Source organism: Cyprinus carpio, chromosome B13 (genome assembly GCF_018340385.1).
Source record: "Cyprinus carpio isolate SPL01 chromosome B13, ASM1834038v1, whole genome shotgun sequence".
Lineage (NCBI taxonomy): Eukaryota > Metazoa > Chordata > Actinopteri > Cypriniformes > Cyprinidae > Cyprinus > Cyprinus carpio.
The window spans coordinates 23,884,805-23,902,377 of NC_056609.1; the positions used below are offsets into that span (position 1 = coordinate 23,884,805).

General features: G+C 37.5%; 1 protein-coding gene across 4 annotated transcripts in view; it reads left to right on the forward strand.

Annotated features, from left to right (window-relative positions):
* The first annotated feature begins 397 nt into the window (after window positions 1-397).
* The window catches only part of adgrb3 (adhesion G protein-coupled receptor B3), a 165,096-nt gene continuing 147,920 nt past the window's right edge, over window positions 398-17,573 (forward strand). For 2 of the 4 annotated variants that reach the window (XM_042737386.1, XM_042737388.1), the window contains exons 1-2: window positions 406-976; window positions 2,741-3,506. In XM_042737386.1, coding sequence (XP_042593320.1) covers window positions 2,756-3,506 — 751 coding nt within the window. In that variant the 5' untranslated portion in view covers window positions 406-976; window positions 2,741-2,755. Of the gene's footprint in view, window positions 977-2,740; window positions 3,507-17,573 lie in introns of all 4 variants that reach the window. The other 2 variants (XM_042737387.1, XM_042737389.1) reach the window with 2 other exon arrangements.

Sequence of the window (17,573 nt, forward strand, 5' to 3'; positions counted from 1 at the left end):
AAACCCAGACTTGAAAACAAAGAAACATCAAAATCATTTATATCCGGAAAAATATCCACGATAGTCCCTTGGTAGGCTATGTATATTCGTCGATGTATCTCCCAAGTTCAGCAAGTTTCGCTGTCCTTTGAAAATCATATTATTCTCAGTGGCTACAAGTTTTTCGATGAACACAAGTAATTAAGCTAACACAGTATTTTCTTTCTCGAGACCAAAAAAATCTAATAATTTATGATGGTGCGATGATGAAAAAGATGAAGCAACTTAACGAGTTCCTGTACACATCTCTCAAAATCTCACTCAATGACATAATTCCCCCGGAAACAAGCCTCTTATGAATTATAATTCCATTGGTTTCTGCAATAATAGTCCAGGCGGTCGCAGAAAATACACCGTGTCGTTAGTTCCACTCCGAGGGACATTCCTCTGCCTTGATTTTCCCATAGAAAAGAGTTTCTATGTTATCCAGGGGAAGGGGGGTGAGATGGTGAGAGACGCAGCTCGAGACGTCCATACGTGCCTTATCTTAGTGGCAGTGACGTGATATTGCAGCTCCAGTCCTGAGGCTCGGCGAGAAAGCGCTTTCCATCTCACTCCACAGCGAGTCAGCAGCATCCTCCATCCGTCAGGGATTGCGCTCTACCTGCTACCCGATCTGGGCATCTCTTGAGGGACGGGCAGACAGCGACTAATGATCACACGAGATTCAAAACATTTTTAGCCCTTGTTCTAGTGTCTGCTCACTTCTGTTGCGCTCTCATCACTTGGTTGCGTTGAGGTGGGAAGAAAAAAAATTGGAGCGAGATGATGATCCAGCCTGGAGTCTAATGCATTTTTGCTCATTGACCATCTTGTTGCTCTAGACTTCTATCATCGGCAATGGGAGATATCGATTCACAGGGGAGCGACACGTTTCATTTCTAAAAGGATGTTTCCAAGTATGTGGGGAAAATAGCCATAGCTTTCAGAGTGCAAGGTAAGACCTGTTTATTATTATTATTATTATTATTATTATTATTATTATTATAAATAAGTAGATGAATAAATAGGTATGTTTGAACGACAATGAGATGGCCCTCGCCCAAGTTTATTCCCCTTCAATGCATAAACGAGTTAAAGATCTGAGTTCCATAGTTCATTCTGATTAATGCAATACAAACTACGTCAATATTTCAGAGGACTCGAACGTTACCGGGGCCAGTGTAAAGTTAAACGATGATTGACGAGTTTCGCAGGAAAATGACATAGAATCGAGTTTGGCGCCGACTGTATATCGTAAAATCCGTTTTGGTGACCACATTTATGTTTGCACCCCCGACAACTGACGATTGACAATCACTCTAGACTTCTTGGGTTTTGTAAAAGAGTATGAATATGAAAAGACGTCGCTGCAGTTTTTATTTATTTATTTCTGTCGCTACGGCATTTTCTAATCCGTTCATATTACTGATCGTGACGCGACGCGACAAACTGGAACGCTCCCGTAATAATCAACGAAAAGTGCAAGCGCGCGAGGCGACATCGGTGTAAAGGAAAAGTAGCGCGCGATGGTTGCAATGTGCGCCAATACTGTCTTGTTCTATAGTCGTGTATAGCCTCTCTGTATATTGCATCGTATGCGTTTTGCTATGTCGTACAAGTAGTGCCGCATTTAAGGTGATTAAAGAATTAAAATAAAGGCTCGGGTTGGGAATGCTGTGACACTGCACACAGCTGCAATGCCTGCAGGATTCATGCAAACAGGGCATCGAATAGCTTTTCTCTTCTGCTGAATCTCCCTCTCTCTTTCTTTTTCTCTCTCCCTCTCCGCCGCCTTTCTTTCAGACTCCTAGAATATCTGGGAATTCAAACACATTTGCACACATTATGATGAAATACAGCATATCGTCGCGGAGACAAAAGCATTACATCGAAATCAAAGTTTTTGCCTCATGAAAATCATAGATTGCGTTCAGTAGCCTAAGGGAATTAGATGCTGAAAGTAACGCTGCTTTAATCCTTACATAGATCACGACATTATAGTCCATCCAGTCAATCGGATATGATCTCTCTGTATTATATAAAAGACGATATTTAGTAAATGTAGCCTATGTGGGGTTTTTAGGTGAATAGAAATCCCAAGTGTCGGAGCAGACATATATGTAGATGATTATTATGCGGTCAGACATGTAGATCACTGCAGAATTGCGACACATAACCCTCGAGTGAATAAAAAACCAAAACGTTTTATTTTGCCAAAATGCCTTTTTGTTGGTGTAATGCCAGCCTTTTTTATCCTTCCAAACGAACGAGTCGCTACTTGATATAACGACCATAAAGCTACTGAATGTCAATGATCATTGTGTCCGACACTGTCAGTCATTCAAACACTGTAAAGATCATTTCATTGTGTAATGATCATATCAAATGATCATTTGATCGCTAAATAGCATGCAGGTTTATCCTGCCACAGCAGATGCCCAAAGTTATTACCCCCAATTTATTAAACACCACAAGGTGGCAATGTTTATCCGAAATGTGTTACATTCCCATGGAAAGGATCATTTGAATCTCCATAAAGCCGAGACTGTAGTTTATGATTGAAAATAGGCGGTTCAAACGAACAATGTAGGTAAATGTGCGTTTAACACAAAGCTAAATTGGATAGTTGGGAGATCTTAGACTGAAACTCTTTGACAAAGCATCACTTCACACCATGTAGGCTGACAATAAATGTAGTGCATCTCTGTTTCTCTTGCAGGCCAAATGACATAGGATGAAGGCTGTTCGTAATCTGTTGATTTATATATTTTCCACCTATCTCCTGGTTATGTTTGGATATACTGGTGCCCAAGATTTCTGGTGTTCCACGCTGGTAAAAGGAGTTATATATGGATCTTACTCGATAAATGAAATGTTTCCCAAGAACTTCACAAACTGCACTTGGACATTGGAGAACCCAGATCCTACCAAATACAGCATCTACCTAAAACTTTACAAACGAGAAATTAGCTGTTCTGAATTCTCTCTGCTGGCTTACCAGTTCGATCACTTCTCTCATGAGAAGATCAACGAGCTGTTGAGGATCAACGAGTCCATCGTGCACCTGTGTGATGACGCCAAGAATATTTATGTCTTTTTGCATTACGACAAAAATTTTGTGCAGCTCCGGCGAGTGTTTCCCTACGACTACAACGGATTGACGACGAAGAAGACAGAGGAGGAGGAAAGGTCTGTGGTGGAGTTTGTGGTTTTAAACAAGGCGAGCCCGAGTCAGTTTGGATGTCAGGTGTTATGCACGTGGTTGGAAAACTGCTTGAAAGGAGAGAAAGCTGAATCGTGTGGAATAGTCTACGCTAAATGCACCTGCCCTCAACATTTAGGTGATGGGGAATCTGAAAGCGTGCTGATGCTCAGTAACGTGGTGTTGCCTTTAAATCCCCAAACCGAAGGATGCCTGACTCCTCAGGTGCGCTCGGCGCAGGTGTGCAATCTGAGCGCGGAGGTGCGGCGGCCATCCAAGGAGGGTGAGTATGAACCAGACAGCTGCAGGCCTTTAACGCTGGAGATCATTTCACAGCTTAATTATACTGTCTTTATTTTTATACTGTTTATTCCTCCACCCTTCCACATAAAAGAACACCAAAACAGCTCACTGTGCTCTGCTACTGATGTCTATGACTTTTTTTTTTTTTTTTTTTTTTATAGTTTTACAACAATTTCTGGGTGTACCGAACGGGAATGTCCTCTCTTGATGTATTTTTTATGTTATGTCAAAAGTGTAACATCCTGGATGGCTATTAATTAATTACCTAATTCTTTTTTTTTTTTTTTTGGAACGGGGTACTAAGTCTATTGTATTTTTACATCATGTCATCTCTTTTATCATTTAATATAATAATCCGTTGACATGTTTATTGGAATTCACAGTTCACTACTTAATTGCAAATCCAAAAGACAAAAAAAAAAAAAGGAATTCCTAAATACTGCTGGAAATGAACAGGGCCAAAGCACCTGACACCATACTTAGCCTTTTGGACTAAACTTAATTGTTATGCTGCTGTCAGCCTCCATCAATGACAGGCGATCAGTTGTCCCTCTGCTGTCCAGCTTTGTCTCTTGCCACAGACGCTGGCAGCAACAGATTGTCACAAATGCCTTTGAAGGAATTTGCTAGCAATAAACATTTCTGATGGAGGGATGATGCATGATGGACTTGTATCAGGGTCACCGATATTACAGCTAATTAGCATCTGTAATATTTCACAACTGGCACAAGATAGAGATCAACATGGAGGCAGGGATGACCCAGCATACTGTGAAAGGACAACAGCTCACAGAGATGGTTGGTCGAGAATTGATGCTGACAGTCTCACTTCAATCCCAGCACAGTGATTCAAAAATAATGAATAATGAGGTGGCAAGAGAGGGAGGGAGTAACCGTCCTATGGCATTCCGGTTTCACTAGCTGAAAATAATAACCCCCTAGGGAGAAGGTGGCAGCTTTCCCGATCAAGTGGAACACAGTGCTTTGGAATTATCAAGGTTCAGTTGAGTTAAGTAGGCCCCCAATTTCGTTTTTCATCCCCCTTTTCAAATTAGCTTTATATTCCATTCCAAACTGTGTCATATTCCATTTACGATCTCGTAACTGAGAGAGATTTTCATTTGATAATGTTTTAAATATGAATCAACCTTGAAATGAAGATTAAGCCATTGATTATTTTGTTCCCCAGTTATTGTGTGAGCATTTTATTATGTCACAGACGCTATAATTAATATCAGTCCTTCTGTATCTATGAATTCTTAAACTGAAGTCTCATCTCAAGGCATTTCAGTCATCATTATAGGCACTGGAAATATAGCTTTACCATTAAAAAGTAATGTTACAGTAACTTTCAGCTATCTGCATGTTAAGAGAAGCTTAAATGCGCCAGCTTATTTTCCCTTTCTCTCTCTCTCTCTCTCTCGAAGATTACACTGAAAGCTTCTATTTACAGAGCGGAGGCTTTAGTGGATTGCTATCACAGGTTTAAAAGAGCACACAGCCCTGGTGTAGTGTCAGAATGAAGCTTCTGCCCTCCCGGATGAGCGTTCAGCAACGCTGTACCGAGCGGGTCCAAAAAAATGGTTGTCTTTGATATCCCTCACGCCTGGTTGTGTGCATGGTAACAAAATGTGGCCTTTGAATGGGGCGATGAGAGGATCACCAAAAACTGGATTTCTGGTTCATTGCACTCTGCAGGATGATATCCAGCAAGCCAACAAAAACATGAGCTTGATTATACTTTATGATAACACTGTTTGAAATGCTGCCTTGCAAAGGATGAAAGTAAAGTGTTTTGAAATGTAAAAACATATTAGACTTGCATAATGGATAATTATGATGCTGGTGCACATTAAATGCACTTGAGCAGGCATTAGCTGATTGCAGGAATATCGCAGTAACGGATTTATGGTTTTGTTGGTGTATTAACATGTTAGGTTTGTTGAACATTACATCAAACAGGCTGATGTTTTTGACTATAACTAACCAGAATTTCAGTAAACAGATCTGAATCTAAAACTTAAAATAGTCATTTGTTTGAGGGCACATCTTTGATCAGCGGTAATGTAACCAGGAAAGGCTTTTATGCCCTTTTAGAATGTTTGAATCTTTACATTTGGAGTTGGAAGCCATTTTCAATGTGGCACGTTTTGACAAAAGTTGACAAGAACGTCACCCACACATAAACAGCAGTGAAATCCATCTCATCAGCCTTTATACATTCAAACTAGTGATTTCTGTAGAAATATCAACCTTGGCCTTGAAACCGTGGTTGGGAAAATGGGATGCCAAGGCTAGTTTTGCACAGCAAGGTAGTCTATAAAGCATTTTGCCACAATTTATTCACAGCTCCAGCATTCAACCTGATATGACATGGTTGTCTGATGTGACATAAAGGACTTCGGGGGGGGGGTGTTTTGACATATAAATGGCTTTGAATGAAGTTATTCTCAAATGTTGACAATTTGCGGTAAAGATTTTAAGGCATTTAAGCATTATTTAATATTTTTTTCCCGCTTCCAAGTTCTTTATATTGTTGATGCACCAGTGTAACTCATATTTTACTTGCCATGGAGTTATTTTTGTAACACAGTCTTGTTATGTGTGACCTTTTTAAGCAATGGTCCCCATAGGGCTCCTTGCTTTTGTGTGGTGGCCATATATGGGACATGTGGGCAATCCCACATTCTTATTATCAGCAAGTGGCATTTCTTCTCTTTATTTCTGTATCATCTCCTCTCAAGGCACAGTGACACTTGATGTGATGGCTCAAAGTCAAACGCTCCAAATTGTGTCTCCTAAATTAGTCACAAATGAAGCCCTGCTGGAGAAGATGAGCAACGTCTCGAGGCTGTGTCTCATTACTCTCTGTCTCTCTCTCTCTCCACCACTGGTCTGCCCTCAGACAGCAGTGGCCGTTTGCTCTTTTGCCTGACCATTTCTGGAGAAGAAACTTGCCTGACTGCACTGCAGGGTCCGGGCCCCTTGCACTCTGATCTGTGGGGGAACTGAACTGTCACTTTGTGCAAACGACCCTTGTCAGGCCCAGGGCTCCAGAGCGTGTTGCAGAGCAAGAAAGGGGAATTCGGCTGATGCTAATGAAGTGCACGTCCACAGTATGTCAGTTTTTGCTGAGTCATGCACATGTGATAATATACACCAACTGGAATTTAAAATGTCAGATTTCAGAGAAACGCAAATGGTTACAAATGAGAATGAAAAGTGAGATGATTTATTTAGTTTTCTCTGACCTCTGAGTGTTGGGTGGATTGCATCATTCATTCATCGCCAATGAATTAGACTTTCTTACTGTTGCATTTGCAGAGAAATTTGTCTTAAACACTTTGGGTTTATTGTTACAACCCCAAAAAGATATTGAAAATAACACTGCTTGCTTATTGGTAGTTTAGAAGAGCGAGGCCCCTTTTATGGATGCCAGGGGCCATGAGAAGGCTCTGCATTTCCACTGCATAGTGCAGCCTTTTATTCACTTTGAATCAGTAGTCAGAGCGCATCATGTTCATCACCATTGTTCCCTCAACTTGGAGGCCATCTTGAATTCTAGTCACTTCTTGAAGATAGAATGCGTGCATCCATTTTTGTCTAGTCTTTTTTTTTTCTTTCTTATTTTTAAATGTCATATGTTATGGTTGTGCGCAGGGTGATTTTTTTTTTTTTTTAATGAAAAAAGGTTTTAAAGTCAATGTAATATTTAGTTCACAACTCATTTTACGTCTGCAATAAGTTATGAATATATATATATATATACTATATATATATATATATATATATATATATATATATATATATATATATATATATTATATATATATATATATATATATTAGTATTTATTACCTTCCAGAGTAAAAGAGGAAAAAGGATGAAAAGTAAAAGGGATTATTGATATCAGCTTAAAAGTTGTTGTTTCAGAGGCAGAGTAAGTTATTGCATTTTGATTCAAGATTACGAAGGCACCAGGATTGTGCATTTATGTAGTAAATAGGATCCAATTGATTTATTTACTGACTTCAAGATTCAGACTCTGATATAGGTAGGGGGAAGTATTTAGCATACATCCATAAAAATTGCATTTACCAATAGGATGCAAAACCTCTGTGGTATACGGATTATTTGTGAAGCTCATATCAATCAAATTCATATAAGTAAAAATTCTTCTAAAGCCTTTTATAATGATGCCAGTATTAGTTTTTGCAAAGCCAGCAGGAAAAAAGTAATAGGTGCTGCTTACTCTCTAGTGTGTTCAACCTTTAAATGTGATGTATTTGTGCAATTTATGGATATCATAGGTATGTGGAATCAGACAATGGCAACAACAAAAACAAATTAAACTGCTTTATTATAGATGGAGTTACACTTTTGTGCTTCAGGGGGAAGTGGAGGAATACCATATAGTATATCACAAAATGGTCTGTTTTTATGGACAGATGCAGCATTAATGTACTTACATAGGAATCGCAAGTCTTATGTTTTTGTTGTTTGTTGGTGTTTTTATGTAATTTTTTAGGAATCGCAAGTGTGATATACCCATACAATGTGGACATATTGACAGCATCCAAAAGTATTTACATATGTTATAAACATCTAAAAAATTTAAAATGTTTAAATATATTGCATAGTTTAGGCATTTCGGCTAAAGTGACTATTTTTGTTTGTATTATAGTTTTATATTTCTATTTTTTTTTTATTTTTATTATAAAGCAACATAATTCCATGAATTCAAAGGTTCTTAAACATTTGTACATCCTGGAAAATGTTCATATAGTATGTACAAGGCTTACATTTTTTGGTGCTGTGAATAATGAAAATGTTACATGTTTACATATGAAGACTTATGATTGCTAATGAAATCATTTTGGATTGTCTCTTTACACACTTTTAAGGTGGAATGATTTTGTAGGGAATCTGAATTCTGTTAAATCAAATAGATTTAGGATGTAAAGCCTTTTAAATCATGTTGTTTTTACAGTAATTTTCAGGTTTTAGTTTCTATGGCCTTGCTCTGTCTTGCTTTGGCGACAAAGCTGTAAAATATGCAATATGTTTACACAGAAAAAGTCAGTAAGCTTTTTCACCTCATGAAAAATATGTTAGCATCCATATTATGTCTTGTGATTATACCTTTGAAATAGATGGGCCTCGTGCAATGTAAGTCTCTCACTGTAACCCAGATATATATTTTTAGTAAAGGAGGGACACATGGAAATGAAACAGTGTGAAACAATCAACATTATCCTCTGAGCTTTACTCACTCTTAATCCAGAATATCCCTTAAACAGTTCAAGCATTTTAAAATATCAGCTGCACATCTGACTGTTTCAGAATAGTGACTTCAGCTCCCAAAGTCCATAAATGTTTCCAGGTATGCAGCTGCCATCTCTCTTTCAAACAATAAAACGCTCAATATATTGTCAGATTGCCTTATGTTAGCAAAAATGCTCTCTCCTGCATATTTTCCTGTTGGACAGAAGAGCCATAAATGGGTGCATATTGAATTCAATTTTAATCTACCGAATTGGGCTCCTCTGTGTCACTTTGGAAAACATGAAGGGAAAGGCAGCCCTGAGCAAAAGTTTTGTAATTATTTGGGTCGTACATTCCACTGTGTTCACAGAGCCAAATCAGGTAGATGGCTATAATTGATCACGTGGACAAACAAGAAATCCCAAGGCTCCACTTGTGATCTCAAATGTGTTGTGTATTTAAATAAGTGAGCACAGAAATTCACATTTGCATATTCAGAATGCTGGGAGGCTGGTTTGGCCTGTATAACATGGTTCAGATTAATTATGTGATTTGAGAATATTGAAAAATTTTCAGAATAGCTACAGAGAAATCAAATGGGTTTCATTCTAAATGCATCTTCTCTTTCATCACCATTTTTAATTAATATTGATTGGCGCGAAGTAATATTTATGCAAATGACCTGATTTGCATTTCCCAAATCATTTCTTTCTCATTTATACCCTCTTTTTTGGTAGGCTTGAATCCTTTCTTTGCCAGTTAGTTACATCCCACAAATGTTTGGCAAGTGCATAGTTGCTTAGATTTCCTGGGAGGTCCCTGACTGCTGAATGACCATATGGTCCTGTTACTAGCATCATCATCAAAATTATGTTCTCATGCTGCATAGGAAAATTGATGGCTTCTGATTGGAGGATTACACTTTGAAAGGGTCATCCAATCAGCTTTCCCACACAGTGACTATAGGGCATCAAAAATGCTGAGAACTGCAAGTGAAAAGCTCACTTGAGCTGTTCATGATCATTTCTTAGAGGAAGTAAAATTTTAATTGTCATCATGTTCACCATGTTTACATACGTCACTATTTTACCCTTCATTTTGGTCTTTCGTACATCACTCTCCAAGAGCTTTTGCAGTCTTATCATGGCCTCCAAAATATTTGGGCTTTCCTGATTATTCGAAAGTAGTTTACATCAAAACGATATCAGATTTTCTCTAGTTTTAGGAAGATTATGTTGGTTGTCAAAACATTGATACAAGATTATTGTTAGCCTGTGATTATGCAGTGACTTTTATTTCTCGGAATTATTTTACTCTGAATTGACTGTCTAGTGAAAATTACTATGCATACGGGCTCCAAAAGTCTGAAACATCATTGAAAATATAATTTTTAAACTGAAACACTAGAACATTTTTAAACTGAATCGCTATATATATATATATATATATATATATATATATATATATATATATATATATATATATATATATATATATATATAAATCACTCTTCTTCTCTCCCTACACCCACACATTTAATCTAAAAAAAACATTTTAATTATAAATACATTTTAATTCAGCTTTTAATTTCTTACTGACTTGATCATTTTTTATTACAAAGAAACAGTAAATTTGAAAAGAAAAAAGAAAAGAAAAATAGAAATATTTGCACTTAACTGTACAGTATAGTGAGTGAAATTATCATTACCTGCTAATTTTCACATCAATAGTCTGCCAGGATGGCTCTCTGTGGAGTATTTGTGAAGAGTCTTTCTCTTGTGACACATTAGGCTGAAATGTTTTAAAACACTCATTGATTCATTATGCATTGGGCTGACCCTGTTCAGTGGCCATGCTGACCTATACCGTTTGTCACTGTCTGATTAGAAAGGATTACAGATAACAACAAGCTCTGAACCTGCAGAAATATTTGCATTTACATTGCATAAATGTGCTTAATTAAAGTATTCCCTCTTTGGAACATGTGAGGTCATATCCTTTGTATCCTGCAGAAACAATTACAGCTCTGTATTTAAAGTTGTGTGTAATTTCTTTACTACTAGTGGCATAAGATGGAACTGCAATGGCTGTTTTTACATTTTTTTTAGACCAGATATTACTTTTTGTCTGATATTGGTCAGACAAATAGACTAACAGTCCCATCCCAAACTCACACTACCCTTACCAAAAAGAAGTATATTTAAAGTTTATTTATTCAAAATTTCAATAATCCTTGGAACTAAATTGGCCCACATTCTAGTATATAAATGTATACTTTTAAGTATACCTTAAGCAGTAGTAAACTTTGAGTACACAACTAGTTTACCTCTATGTTTTTAGTTTGTACTGCAACAAAGTGAACTTATAGGTATACTGATAGTTTATTAATTAAATTCTATTAGCATTTTTAGTACAGTTTGAAGTATATTCTCAATAAACTACTAGTTTAGTAGTTTTATACTGCAAGTATACACATACGTTTTCTTTGAGTGAACTTTACATCATACTTTTAAATATACTACTATGTCCCTATTTATTAATTTGTATATATATTGTTATATGAATATCTGAACATATAAAACATCAAAAGAAAGAACAGGGTATCTGCTTGTAACCAAAAACATTTTATTATAGCTTCATGCGTTCTTTTTTTATAAACACTTGAAATATTGTTTATTTATTTCTTAATATTTTTACTTATGAAACTAATAGTTTCATAAGTAAAAATATTAAGAAATAAATAAACAATATTTTAAACAAAAAGATGAAAAAAGACTATGAATTTGATTCAGCATGATAATTAAAACATAGATGAAGTCGATCAACACCCAAAAGCTTGACAATCATTACTTCTTCATGGGTCAACATTTTATTTCATAATGTTAAACAGTTTTGTTTAAATGTAATTTTAATCACATTTCTGAGAAGTACATAAAAAGTAGACTGAAAGTATAATTTCCTATTTTTAGTTTAAAAGACGTATACTAAAAGCGCACTTGAATAAACTTCTTTTTTTTTTTGTAAGGGGTAAAGTTAAAGACAGAGTTGTTGTGATATGATGTTGCAGTTTTTGCAAATTCAGTAAGAGTAGAGATATTGTGTGTTAGTGCATTTGAAGAAGAAGAAGAAAAAAAAACATTTAAAATGGAAGGCAGGTGTGTAATTACTCATTTGTCACAAATTACTGTTTGGTGTGTGATTTTATGTTTATTCATATGATTTACTTTACCAACACAATGGCCAGTGATATTTCTGGTCTTCCTGTTGTGATAAAAAATAATAGTCTCTGTGTGAAAAACAGCACTGGTGGTTAGATTATTGACATATGATTTTAGCAGGAAAGTAGGTGGAGCAAAACTGCAGACAATAATTGCTCTGAGTTTTGTGTTTTTTCAATTATTTAGACTTTTTGGGGCTTCTCAGCATGATTGAAATTAAGCTCATATAATACGATAAATCCTCTATTAATATTCATTTACCTCTATTTATCTGAAACAGAAATAATGAGCACGTCCTCCATTTCACATTACTGGGGATTTTTGTTCTTTGGCATCTCTTGGGAGGCCGCTCTGCATCTATTTGGCACAGATATATGGCAAGTAATTCTCGTGGAGGAGCTCAAATTTGTCTTTGTGGCTAACAATGGACCGCTCAAGGCATTGATTCCGTTCATGCACTTTTAAAGTGTGATACACTGCAAGGTTATTTAGCTGATCAAAAAATATTTGGTCGCTCGAGCCAGTCCAACATGCATTTGATTCAGATTTTATGTGAATAGCTTACAATAAGTCGCTCCAAGTGTGAAATGAGCTGAACTGATTTGTACGGACAGTGGATGGGTTTGAGCCTTTAGCTGGATGATTCATGGCTGCCTCAGACACTTTGTAATGATAATAGTGACATCCGCCGGGTGCTGATATCATTCTGAAGGAAAGTTTTTGTCATGCACCGAGAAAATAACTCGAACAAGAGGATTTATGGAATGCGGCTACGCTTCCCGTTTAAAGTTTAAGACATTTTCTCTGTATGAATATAATTACTAAACTAGTATTGTCTTTCTCCCTTCAAAGCAAAAAATTATCTTGTGTGTGTTTCATTGTGGATAGATTTGGTGGTTGATTAGTATGGCTGTAAGTGTGTATGTGTATGTGTACAATTATATATAAAATATATACATATAAATATATGGTTGATTTTGAGAAAAATATGTTCTTAATTAATTAAAATGGAGTATAAGTAACATTCATGGTGTGAGATTTGATGTCTTTTGTGTTTATGACAATTTTAGTGTTATTAAATGCAGCTATTGAATGGATAACAAAAAAATCATATTAATATTTACAACACTGTTTTCATGAGTAATTTTTTTTTTTTTTTTTTTTTTTTGCATCTGGTTAATGAATCATTTTGTTTTCTTATTTAAAAAAAAGGTTATGAAAGATGCCAATACAACAAAGCAAGAGCCAAATGTGGTTGTGTCCATGTTGTCCTTCATACTTCAATACTTCATACTTCATGTGAATATGTGCTGCCAGTAATGTGTCTCTTAGGATACAGTGATTTTCTTTTCTCCTGAATGTATTGTTTGTAGTGAATTCAAATTACATGCACTTTCATTTACTGTGATATTTTAACACCTGTGCCATTTTGGAGAGAAATTAACAAAACTACTCACAGCATGCCATGAAAATACATGTTTTATGCCTTGTTTTAACCCCTTAAAAACTACTCACAGGACTTGAAAATGCACTTTCCAACTAAAATTTTCTTAACATGATATTGAGTACCATTTTCGTGGTAATGCAATGTCGTGATTTTAAAATGGGTTTTAAAAAATGAATTTTGAGATTTTAAGTTTTCAGTTGATATATAATTTCTGATTATTTCTAAAGTGTGATTGAGAAAAAGGCAACGAAGAAGACTTTTTTTTAAGTTTTCAGAACTCCTGTTATTCAGATTTTTGAGGGTGACTCTTGTTTTATCTATTACTTTTTTACATAAATTTCTAACAAAAAACATTGGTAAAATATCTATTTAGGAGTCATAGACCTTTCCAACGATATATAGTTTGTCATGATTAGATAAGGATTTAGTGAAGTAAACGTAGGCGTCCCGTATACGGGACGGGGTGACAGTTAACAGGTTAAAGTATTTCATGCAATTGTTTTCTTCAGCCTCACCCATATAATGTTGTCACTCATCCAATAAAACTATGCTTATTCAAAGATTTTAAATTTTCTCTCTGGAACAATACTCCAGCATAAATGTGACAGTTCCACTGTCACAATTGCACATCATTGCATGGCAATTACAGTGAGCAGAAAATAAGCTTTTCCATTAACATCTAACCTGTATTTGAACCAAATGAGACTGTCAGTCACGAAAACTGTTCTACTATCTGTAATATCCCAAAAGAGAAGGAAGCATCCATTGAGAGATAATTTAGCATTGACGTAAGAAGTCATTGTCAGTGAGCAACTTCTTTTGAGAAGTACATTGTGCTACTTTGGACATATCCTTGAAAGACATTCCTTTGAGATCAGGCTTATGGGTTCAGAAATATACATTGTTATAGATAAGCCAGGTTATATTGATCATTTTATGCCCACTAGAATAAAAATTTGATCTCATGGGCTATTTTTGTTTTGCCATTCCACATGCTTAAGTACTGAACTATGAGAGTTAATTGATAAAATAGAGAAAAGTACTCAAACTAAAAACATTTTAGGATAAAAAGGATCAGAATAAAATAGAAAACTTATTTTGGTTGTCTAGAAGTGCTATACTTTAGATACAACAAGGACATGAATAATTAACATTCGGAATTCCACAGGATACAACCGCACTCTGTTATGAAAGACCAAAAATAAACAAGTTAAAAAGATTTCATTAGTCTAATAAAGCATTAGAATGGAAACAGGCTTATTTTCTCCCTCATTATAATGTAGGATGCATGCACAAATAAAATTCAGTCACCAAGAGAGAGAACTTTTCAGAAATGGGCAATGAGATTAACTGGCCTATTATTAATGTTACAGCCATAAAACAGTGATGTGATAGGACAAACCGCAGAGATGAGAGTGCTTCTCAAGGACGAGTCGATGGAGGGTTGGGTGACCGGGGAGAGCTGACGAACACGCAGACTGACACAACCTTAGTTGAGCAAGGCTGCACTTTAAAGTCACCCTGGGCCGCCACGTGGAAGCCACTGAATAGTCGACGGGGGTCAAGACGCGTGTTTCAAAAGTGATAATTTTCTGCGACATTCTCAGCTGGGTTATTTGAGGGCAGGGTTTGTTTAGCATGTAATGAGAACAGAGATAATGTGCATTTCCTTTCATGCTATGGCATATTGAAATTGAAAAAGCATTGTGTTTCACTTGAAAATCGAATTGAAATTGGTGTTGCATCTGTCATATGCAATTGAAAAAGCAATTATAGGTTAGCGACAGTAGCTGCAAGTGTAGTACAACTCTGTGAGTTAGAATAAAAGTACTTAGCAATTAAATTGCCACTTTTAAATGTGCCTGTCACATAAGCTGTTATCAAACCATATATTTTTATAATAGGTTGTTGCACAGTAAGAAACCAGTAGGGTCCTGTTATGGAGGTTAGTGACAGGTTTGTAAATTTAGTTCTTAAAAGACCCCATCAAAATATCAGAAAAAGCTTTTTAGGACACTTTCATTTACAGAAGTTTTGCAAATTTCTTTTAAGGTCAGTGCTCGCTGCGGTTTCAGACATGTTTTGCCCTGAATGCATTTTAATTACTTCATTTTAATTGACTTCCTAGATGGTCTGTCTCATTTTGCTCTATCTGTTAAAACACGACATTCAAGGCAGAGCTCAGTAAGATGTTTCGACTTGGCTGTAAAATTTGGAAGCCGGATCATTTTGTATGAGTTTCAGATGCAGAGAGGGAATTCGCTAGTTCACTGATAGCACCGTTTTTCATGCGCTGTGTGTGTTGTTTTCAGGTTCGCTAAACGAGTTATGCAAATCAGGTAATGGCACAAACGTACCCACAAAATCTAAAGGCAATTTGCACGCTACAATTCCTGCTCTTGCTGGCTGGTTCTGAGTGCTTTTGGAAGGATGCAGCAGACTTCTGCAGCCTGACTCCATAAATATAAAGGCACAAGATAATGAGCTTAATTTGCATAGAAACAAGGCGTGTTTGTGCTACAAAAATGCAGATGACAATTTAAATAAAGTGTAACGTCCAATGTTAAACTGGACTCCAGGTGGTTAAGGTGCAGATTTCTATGCTGAAGGGGCAAAACGCACAACTTTCAACCTGAGTTTGAATCGGATGTTGTGGAGAGAGACTCTTTTACCCCACTTGGGAGATAAATAAGAGATAAAAACAATTATAGCGGAGATGGTTTTCCCTCCAAAAATGAGTATGCACACTGACCTTGCTCTGAGTTATTTTTGAGATAATTTCTCAAGGCGTTATTCTCTGACGCATCATCCTTAAAGGAAATGATGATTTCTCTTTGTTCCCACGTGATTATGCTAACGAATGCTAATTTCATTTTCACCCGATGCATAAGCAGTCTCTGCTTGCTTTTACAATTACTATTCCTTTGATTACTATCACAAGTAACCTTGGCATTATCTATTAGAATCATCTTTGATGCAATGGAAACTGGAACATGAAAGAAATGTCATCAATGTTTATGAAAAGTACCCTCATTTGGTGGTGTTCTCCTGTGAAATGCAAATGTTGTGTCACGGTGTCTGTTCTGTGTCTCCCTGGGTGGCCACTAGAGGTCTCACTTCCCCTTATCGTCACCCCACTTTAGAACTGCATTTCCCATAGTCTTGTCTGTTTCATCACTGCTCATTGCACTCAGCTGTCCGTGGTTATCAATCATTGCACTCAGCCAATTCCCCGTTAGCATTGTCATTTCCCTGTCTATAAATACCCTGGTTGTTTCGGTCATTGTCACGGAGTCCTTGTTGAATGTCACCCTGTGTTTTCCTGGTTCCCTGGTTTCTCGTGTTTCTGGATGTTGTCTATGTTTCTTGTTTTGGACGGATTACCTGGATTTTGACCTTTGCCTGGATGTCTTCTGATTTTGGATCACCCCAATAAACATACTGCTTTTGGATCTACCTGTCTGTGTGCGTGACGTGACAGAAGGACTCCGTCATGCCTAGATCCAGCGGTTATGTTTTTTGGGGTTTCTCCCCCAGCCATCGAGCCGGGAGAGAAGGATGGAGTTTGAGGGAACCCGCCTGGTCATTTTTCGTGGGACCCGGGGAGGTCGCAGAGGAGTGAGTGGTCATGAGGAGGCTCAGCATCGCTCTCAACCATGGCCCCCCTTCGATCCGGGGCTCGTGTGGGATGGATCAGAGCCACTGTCTCACCATGGCGGACGGAGAGGGGAGAAGAAGCGCAGGTCCGCCATGGTGGCGCCACTGCCCATGATGCCACTGCCAGGGCCAGCGCCACGAGGCAAGATGGACGCCAGCTCAGCGCCACAGCACAAGGTGGTCACCAGTCCCACGCCACGAGGCCAGACGGCCGCCAGCCCAGCGCCACTGTTCAAGATGGCCACGGAGACATTTTTGAATTACTTCTCCAGGTTCAACAAGATCCCAGAGTTTCCCAGGAGTAGTCACATCACGTCTGCTGAGCCAGCGCCACAGCACAAGATGGCCGCCAGCCCTGCGCCACAGCACAAGATGGCCGCCAGCCCAGCGTCACAGCACAAGATGGCCGCCAGCCCAGCGCCACAGCACAAGATGGCCGCCAGCCCAGCGCCACAGCACA